Source organism: Paramormyrops kingsleyae, chromosome 25, assembly GCF_048594095.1.
Source record: "Paramormyrops kingsleyae isolate MSU_618 chromosome 25, PKINGS_0.4, whole genome shotgun sequence".
Classification (NCBI taxonomy): Eukaryota; Metazoa; Chordata; class Actinopteri; order Osteoglossiformes; family Mormyridae; genus Paramormyrops; species Paramormyrops kingsleyae.
The window spans coordinates 22,058,773-22,067,494 of record NC_132821.1 but is presented as its reverse complement, the minus strand read 5'-3'; the positions used below and the strand labels follow the sequence as shown (position 1 = coordinate 22,067,494).

Sequence of the window (8,722 nt, the reverse complement as noted above, 5' to 3'; positions counted from 1 at the left end):
GGCTGGTCTGTTCACATCTCCCCCTGGGGCAAATAAGCCCCACCGGTGCGGGAAGGGCCAGGTCACATGACTGCCGTCAGGTCATGGCAGATACATAGAAAGAGTATCACCTTGTTAAGATTAAAACGAGGCCAGGCCCGGATCTCTGGATGCATCGCTCACGGTCGTGGGCTGATTCGCAATCAACATAATTTAATTAACGAGGCACATGGTTAACGAGGCTCTGTCTGCGAGAGTGGCGGGCGGGGGGGGGGGGTAAATGAGGGCAGCATGGACCTGAACAACCTTTTCCCATGGCTGACATTACAACCAATTGGAGCTTATCACCCCTGTTCTGGGGCGGAGGGGCTTGCTATCGAGCCCCTGATCTCTGCCATGTGTCCAGACAATGTGGGTGGGTACCAGGCAGCTTCACAGGGGGGCTGCCCAGAGGATGGAGAGCAGGTCCGGGAAGAAGCGTCAGGCGTGGATCACGGGCCCCGTATTTCGGCCTGGCGATGCTCCCCAATGAAAGCACGACGCATCAGGGAAGCGGCTGGTTATTAGGTGGATAAACGAATGACAGAATATGTCCAGGACAGGTAGCACGTGGGGGATAAATCTGACCTCTGACCCATAGACCTCATGCCCTTCATGCGGGGTCAATGTCTGTTCTTTTTGGATCAGCTCTTAAGGCCTTCAGGGAAACAGAAACCTTTTACAAAAGTTACATGGACGGAACCGGCATGGCCAGCCTGAAGAATGGGAATATTCAGATTTTATCCCATCTGAATTTGACTCCAAATCAGACCCTTTATGTTTATATGGGACATGAATTAGTTTTGGTGCTGGACAAAAACACGACAATGACTGTGTATAGATAATACAATACAATAAGAATGATAACAACAGTCTTTCATATACACTGTATTGCCAAAACTATTGGGACACCCCTCCAAATCATTGAATTCAGGTGTTCCAATCACTTCCATAGCCGCAGGTGTATAAAATCAAACAGTTAGGCATGCAGACTGCATCTACAAACATCTGAGAAAGAATGGGTCGCTTTCAGGAGCTCACTGAATTCAAGCGTGGTACCGTGATAGGATGGCACCTGCGCAATAAGTCCATTCGTGAATTTTTCATGTTACTAAATATTCCACGGTCAACTGTTAGTGGTATTATAACAAAGTGGAAGCAATTGGGAACAACAGCAACTCAGCCATGAACTGGTAGACCATGTAAAATCACAGAGTGGGGACAATGCATGCTGAGGTGCACAGTGTGCAGAAGTCGCCAACTGTCTGCAGAGTCAATAGCTACAGACCTCCAAACTTCGTGTGGCCTTCAGATTAGTGTGTAGAGAACTTCATGGAATGGGTTTCCATGGCTGAGCAGCTGCATCCAAGCCTTACATCACCAAGTGCAATGCAAAGCGTCGGATGCAGTGGTGTAATGCACCCCGCCACTGGAATCTAGAGCAGTGGAGACGTGTTCTCTGGAGTGACGAATCACGCTTATCTGCCTGGCAATCTGAGGGACGAGTCTGGGTTTGGCAGTTTCCAGGAGAATGGTACTTGCCTGACTGCATTGTGCCAAGTTTGGTGGAGGGGGAATTATGGTGTGGGGTTGTTTTTCAGGGGTTGGGCCCCTTAGTTCCAGTAAAAGGAACTTTTAATGCTGCAGCATGCAAAGCCATTTTGGACAATTTCATGCTCCCAACTTTGTGGTAACAGGGATGGTCCCTTCCTGTTCCAACATGACTGTGCACCAGATCACAAACCAAGGTCCATAAGGTCATGGATGAGCGAGTCTGTTGTGGAGGAACCCTGACCTCAACCTGAAAGAACACCTTTGGGATGATTTAGAGCAGAGACTGTGAACCAGGCCTTCTCGTCCAACATCAGTGCCTGACCTCACAAATGCTCTCCTGGAAGAATGGTCAAAAATTCCCATAAACACTCCTAAGCCTTGTGGACAGCCTTCTCAGAAGAGCTGAAGCTGTTATAGCGGCAAAGGGTGGACCAACTCCATATTAAAGCTTATATCCTCCTGAGACCCAAGGAAAAAAGTGTCTTTCAATTTTAGGTTATTTGTCTTTGGAGGAAATAAGACATGACAGATTTTTTCAAATTTATTTTTATTTTTAATTTCATAGCATGTCCTCTTTAGTGTATGACAGGAAAAAATTTGTTTCCTTACATCAGTGAAAAGATAGATGCATAAACAACACGTCCACTACAATGGACATAAATGAATGGGTGGGGTCTCAGGAGGTTATAGTAAGAATGGGATCACATTATAGTTCATGTGTGTGTAAAATTTCGACAGTATGGTGTATATTAATCTGTAAGTTCCTCTGTCCTGGTTTTGATGCTGGTGGATCTTGACAGCAGTTTGTGAGAACTTCTCACTATTCGACCCAATACATAAACCAGTTAGTTGGCTGGTTGTAAGTGGACCAGTAACTGATTTATTCTCAATTCACCCTGGGGAAGAGGAGACAGCTTTTTCTCAGACTAGAAAAAGAAGAAATTTATCAACAGGTTGGAGACATTCTCTAAAACATTTCAGTGTAATTTGCGTTTGTGTATCTCTCGTAGTCTGGCGAGATTGAGCATAATAAGCTTCCGGAATGCACCCTCATACAATTAAATTTTTTTATGTGCAATATTTCATTTAATTTACTGACAAAACAAATGCAAATCTGCGAATGCCTACGTGATTCTGGCCCTGCTTACAGCAAAGGCACGCTCGTGTTTACCTGGCGTTCGTTTGGCAGGAGGGAGGGGGAGGGACAGCTAATTAATGTACAAAACCATTAACAACAGAAGCTGTGGTGTGTGGGGAGGGGGGCAATCACCAATTACCATTTATTACTAATAGTGGCTGTTTGTGTGGGTCTGGATAACGCTGGTCCTCAAATTCTGCTCAGTCCGTAATCAAACCTGACAGGTTATTTGTGGATTTTAATGAATTACAGATGGGGTGAGACAGCTTCATGTCAAGGTCGAGGCACCGTGGTTACGTACAGGAAGAGGGGGAGAGGGCATCAGGTGTTTGGAAAGTAGGATGCGGGAAGGAGAGACGATGAAGGAAGGGCATCGCGGAAATGCTGAGACTTTCCTTATGATGTATTTATGCACAGATACTCTCTGTTACAGGGCGAGTGTGGCTATCGGCAGAAGCCAGAACAGGGGCCACAAACGCTGTCATCTGCTACCATCTTGTGATGGGAGAGTAAAGCTACAAAGATGTCTGCTATAGTGTCTTATAATACAAATATCTCAGGCTGCCAGTGAACGGAATATTATACTTCAGTCGTTCTTTTAATATATCAGGAACGGAGCGTTAAAAATGATGAAGGCAGATCAGCTTGGAGGTGAATAACCAAGCGGTGTAACAAAATGCTGCTTGCTTTGCTGTTCTGGGCATAGATATCAGAGATAGCGTGTGAGTCTGTAAGCAGGAAGAGGGTAACAGAAACGCAGCCTTCATCTCATCTTATTTACTAATGGGTTAGGCAGCCTAATGCGTGTCTGGTGCCTGTGGAGAAGCACCGGTGAGGAAAACGCCCCCTTTCTCACAGAGCTGTGTCATGGTTACATGAAAACACCTTTAATCTCTCCCATATCCTGTAATAATCTCCATAACAAAGGTGTGTCTGTCTCCTGGTATTCGGGATAGCTCAAAGCCATTAAGATTTTGTACACTGTCATTTAACTTTTAATAGTTACTTATTTTATCGGTAAACGCTGACGTGGTTTGTCTGCCAGCTTGTGGCCGAGAGTTACTGCATCCCTCTGCCGTTATTCCTCTCTTTTCTCCTCCTGCACCCCTTCCGCGTCCCCTTCTTTCTTCTCTTCTGCCTCGGCAGCTTCCTTATCCTCCTCGTCCTCGGGTATCTCGCCGGCGCGCCTCTCCATCTCACGGACTCTCCGGCGCATGTCCCCTAGCGTGGTGCCGTAGCGGCCCGTGGCATGAGTCAGCTTGGCGTGCATCAGCTGCAGCGTGGCATACATGCGGTTCACCTTCTCCTCGATGTCCTTCGTGTCGGGCTTCAGTTTGGCCGGGTCCAGCTCGATCAGCCCATCCTTCAGGAGGATCTGCCTGCCCTTGTCTTCCAGCATGCCCTTAGCCTCCGGGTATTCGGTGAGCGCCTCCATCAAGTCGTCCTTGGACAGGCAGTAGAGGTCAGAGTAGCCAATGCTCCGGATATTAGCAGTCCGACGGTTACCGGCCTTGCTGCCTTTGATGTTCAGGATTGAGATCTCGCCGAAGTAGCTCCCGTCGCTGAGGACTACGAATTGCGTGATGCCATCGTCGGCGACCACAGCAAGCTTGCCGTCCTTGATGATGTACATCTCGCGGCCGATGTCGCCTTTGCGGCAGATGTAGTCCCCAGGACTGAAGACCTGCGCCCGTAACTTGAGCACCAGCTCGATGAGGAGGCCGGCTTCGCAGTCCTGGAAGATGCGGACCTTCTTGAGCGTGTCCAGGTGCACGCTAATGGCAATCTCGGCCTTCAGCTTGTCCGGAAGGTACCTGAGCACGTGTCTCTCGTCAGTCGCCTTCTTGCTGCGCCAAAGGTAGTCAAACCACTTGATGACGCGGTCCTCCAGGTCCACGCTGACCTTGCGGACCCGCATGTACTGCTTGATGCAGTCGACCCGGTGTTGGAACTCTGCCCTGGCGGCGTTCATGTTGGAGATCATGGATGCGATGTTGCCCACGATGGTGGCGAAGATCAGCACACCGACCAGGAAGTCTGTCACATGGAAGAAGAACTCCGAATCCAGCACTGGGGACGGGGTCTCGCCGATGGTGGTCAACGTCAACGTTGACCAATAGAGGCTGAAGCTGTACTTCCGGAGCAGCTGGCCAAACTCGGGGTGGTTGGGATCGGGATACACCCAGCTATCGGATCCGAACCCGATGGACTTGGAGAGGGAGAAGTAAAGACAGGCGTTCCAGTGACAGATGATTATGATGTACATGACGAGGTTGCAGATGCGGAAGAGGTTGGGGTAGTGCGTCTTCGTCTCGGTCAGCTTGAAGAACTCGAACATACGGTTCAGACGGAGTAGCTTGTTGAGACGGATCTCCGGGTAGTCGAGCCCGAGCACAAGGTAAAGCACGTCGGTGGGCAACATGGACGCAGCGTCGATTTTGAACTGGAAGCTCAGGAGGTACCGGTCGCAGAGTCTCTTTTCGTCCTTCACCAGCAAGCCTTGCTCCAGAAAGGCTGTTTATGGAGAAAAACCCAACGTTTAAAAAAAAACAAAAACAAAAACGAACGGGTTGCACCGGGATGACAAAACGCCACTGCAGAGTCCTCAAGCTTCCAAACTTTGCAGCGCTAAGGGAATTCAAAGCACATAATGGGACTCTTACCTGTCCTGGCCTTGAAGAGCATGTCACCCAGATATACCACGTCCGCTATGTAGTCGCAAATAAACCAGGCGACCAGGTATCTGTGCTGCAGTTCTTCAAAGCAGGCCCTGCGCGAGAAAACACGGCTGAAGAGGGGCTACTCAGCCAGGCCACTTTCACCGATGATAATGTTCGCAGTCTTTTGTTTTCTCTTCCCCGGAGGGGAACTTGGTTTATCAAACATAAATCAAGAGGTTTTCTGCTTTGGAGATGAAAGCCAGTCTGATGGCTGGAAAGATAAAAATCCCCAAAAACATTCCCCCAGGTAGAGGGGACATCTGAACCTCCTTTTAATATAGGTATTAATGAGAAAATAAATACTGCATTTTTTGCATTTTATATTCAGTGAGACGTTCTATCTATTAATCTGTCAAATTTGTCTTAAAGTTTAATTATACGGTTATTCATTGATATGTAATATTAATTAAACACCTCAAAATATATGCTGTAAATGATTCTTTCTTGTTAAAATTCCAGCTGTTCTGGGATTCGAACCAATGACCTTCAGGTCATGTGCTCATAAGTGTAAAAGCAAATGAGAATAGATGCCAATTGTTATGTCAGTGCCCTGACTAAGTGCATGTATGAAGTTGTGCGTTAGGGGGTGGCAACCGAATGGTTGTTGCTTCAAGTCTTGGAGGGTATTGCTGTTGTACCCTTAGAAAAGTTAGTAAAATAGTAAGAACATATGAAAAGCTAGAATTGTAAGATGCCTTTGTTAAAAATTGCAGTTAGGTAGCAAACCAGTAACAATAGCAATAAGCGGGTGAAACCAGCCAGTCACTCGTGTGTTTGAATCTGACTGCGGTGTTTAGATCGCGTAGGGGTCGCCATACCTGGCGATGATGATGATCCAGTTGTACATCACAGGGATGGTGATCACAAACAGCCAGTAATAGTACCTACTACTCCCTGGGTCGATGACCAGAAGCTCTTTGGGCCTGGAGGGGGGATATGAGCACAGCTGTCATTTTCCAAAGGAGTGTGGATAGCATATCCAGCGTAGGGATTTTGTTCAGGGCACATACTCGTCTTTTTTATCTTTCTCTTTCTCCTTTTCCTGGTCCTCCTTCTTCTTCTCCTTCACCTGCTCTTCCTTCTTTTTTCTGGGATAAAATGTGTGGTTTTTTTTTTTATTCCTATTCAGCTCCAAGTGACCAAATGGGGCAAATCGGCCGATAGACGAGACTGCTTACTCTCTATTCTCCTTCTTTTCATTTTTCTGCCTTTTCTTTTTCTTCTTATCTTTTCTGGAAAGATAAGGACCAGTTTCCAGGTGAGATCCAGGTTCCGGCGTTCCCGGTTTTCCGGACATTGTTGCGTTTAAAGGGACACTTATTGTCAGCACACATCATCTCGCTTTACGGTGTAACGTTTGATGAGGATGTGCCGTCTCTTCAGGGAGAGGATCTGCAACATGCCTAGGAGGACCATTAATGCCAACGAGAAGCAGCTTATCTTTTCATAATGCATAGGTGATCTACCAACATAGCTTAGATAACAGTTACATTCTTGACTCTAATAACAGTAATTAGGGTAACTGGATCTACTTACTCTTCATTGTTGTTGCTGTTGTTCGCATTAAGACGGAGCCCTGCCATTGGTTGGCAGTCATCTCTGAAAACGAGCCAATCAGACGCTGATCAGTGCAACAGTATGTTACTCTTAGAGCTTCATCAAAGTGCACTTGCAAGTCAAGGCCCTATTCCATTGCGATGGAGAACCTCACTCTCTTCTGTCACATTCTTCCTCCTCCATGTCTCCTTCCCTCCCCAGAGGGATTACTGGGAGTTGTACCACGTGTGTTTGGTGAGTGTTGACCAGCGTCGGCATGATGATGCTCCGATCGCCCTCCAGAAGATGCAGAATAGGTCAAACAGCAGATCTGACAATGAAAAAACATCGATGCTTTATGTGGGTGAAACAAGCTCCACTTTGCTCTCAGTCCTGATGTGGGGCGGAGCCTTTTTAAGCCTCGACCAATAATAAAAGGAGAAAAAGGCGGGACCTGATTGGGACATTATTATCAATATATTATCCTATCATATGTACAGTAACTCTTTACATTTACTACACCTTTATAATGCATCCATAAAGCATTCGTAGAACATTAATAAGCAGCACATACAGTAAGTATACTTTAACATACTAACATACTTTAACAGCTGTAGTATTCTTTAAAAACAAACATTATAACTGTATAATATAATGTTTGTTAATAATATATATTAAAGCTGTTATGGGATGTTAAGATGTTACGTTGTACTTATGAATGTTCTATGATGCTTTATGAAGGTGCAGTTAATGTAAAGCATCACCATTTGTACTGTGTATTACTCATATCGGTGACGAGAGGGAAACCCTCACACAGACATAGATTTTATTGTGATATGCTTTTTGAGATTTATTTAAATAATGCATCTGTCACCTTGCTCCACATTTTAGTCTCGTTGTGCAAATTTACTACGTTTAAACATAAAATTCCAGGATTAAACATGAGCGAACATCCGTGCTGTTTCATAAACTGAAATCTGACCAGTTGCTTTTGTGCTGAGATTTTATCCCATGGATTATTCCCGGGACACTTAAGAGACTTGAATTTGTCATTTTATGCCACATTAATCCAAAGATTTGCAAAGAAGCATCTTATATAAAGTAGGTGTGAGGTTTCAGTTCAATAATTATGACAATAAGAGAGAATATCAGCAGGACGTAAAAACGTACATAAGCGGAGATACTGTCTCAGTCACTTGAGAAATCGTAAATTTTCTGTGAGCTCACCCAGCTGGTGACAAGTGGTACGATCCAGCGTCCTCATATACGGGAAAACCCCAGCATTACTAACCAGAACAGATCGTCTGGACCGACTGTGTGCGACTCCTACCAACAAGCATCCGACTGGCGGCACAGGACTCACTTTGCTCTAGGAGTCTACTGACTGTGAGCTGGATTTGGGGATTTAGAGCCCGGTAAATATGACAACCCCCACCCCCCCCCCCAGAAATATGGATGAGGCTTATGGCGAGACCCATGTCCACTCTCGCTCTCCAAAGCTGCAGCTTTAGTTAGCGTTTCCCCGCTTTTACCTCGGTGTGAAGGTGCTGCTGAATTTCATTTGGCCAGCAGCCCGGAATCACTCGTCTGGGTGTGATCATGCTGTCACATCTGAGCGTAACCGAGCGGCGTGTCGGCTGCGAATCTGCAGATCAGATCGTCGGGGATTTGGGTAAGATGAAGCTTGCTGGTGGCAAGTTTGCCCCACACAGACCCCGGCCGCGGTACTGGTCTGGTGCTGTACTCTACCTTTAAT

The 8,722-nt window shown here is 46.4% G+C and overlaps 1 protein-coding gene across 1 annotated transcript; it reads right to left on the bottom strand.

Moving 5' to 3' along the window:
- Positions 1 to 3,788: 3,788 nt before the first annotated feature.
- On the bottom strand, positions 3,789 to 7,013 carry cnga1a (cyclic nucleotide gated channel subunit alpha 1a). Its single transcript, XM_023799389.2, has 6 exons — positions 6,967 to 7,013; positions 6,609 to 6,662; positions 6,441 to 6,518; positions 6,249 to 6,353; positions 5,374 to 5,480; positions 3,789 to 5,224 (listed from the first exon to the last, which is right to left on the bottom strand). Exons 1-6 carry the CDS (start codon positions 7,011 to 7,013, stop codon positions 3,789 to 3,791), a joined length of 1,827 nt encoding a protein of 608 aa, XP_023655157.2.
- Positions 7,014 to 8,722: the final 1,709 nt, after the last annotated feature.

What these genes read in the sequence shown, in the direction of transcription:
- cnga1a (XM_023799389.2), bottom strand. Translation starts at nt 7,013, where the DNA reads ATGGCAGGGCTCCGTCTTAATGCGAACAACAGCAACAACAATGAAGA. An exon ending in AACAGCAACAACAATGAAGA is followed by an intron (nt 6,663 to 6,966) that starts GTAAGTAGATCC and finishes TTATCTTTCCAG; the next exon opens with AAAAGATAAGAAGAAAAAGA. An exon ending in GAGAAAGATAAAAAAGACGA is followed by an intron (nt 6,354 to 6,440) that starts GTATGTGCCCTG and finishes TCCCCCCTCCAG; the next exon opens with GCCCAAAGAGCTTCTGGTCA.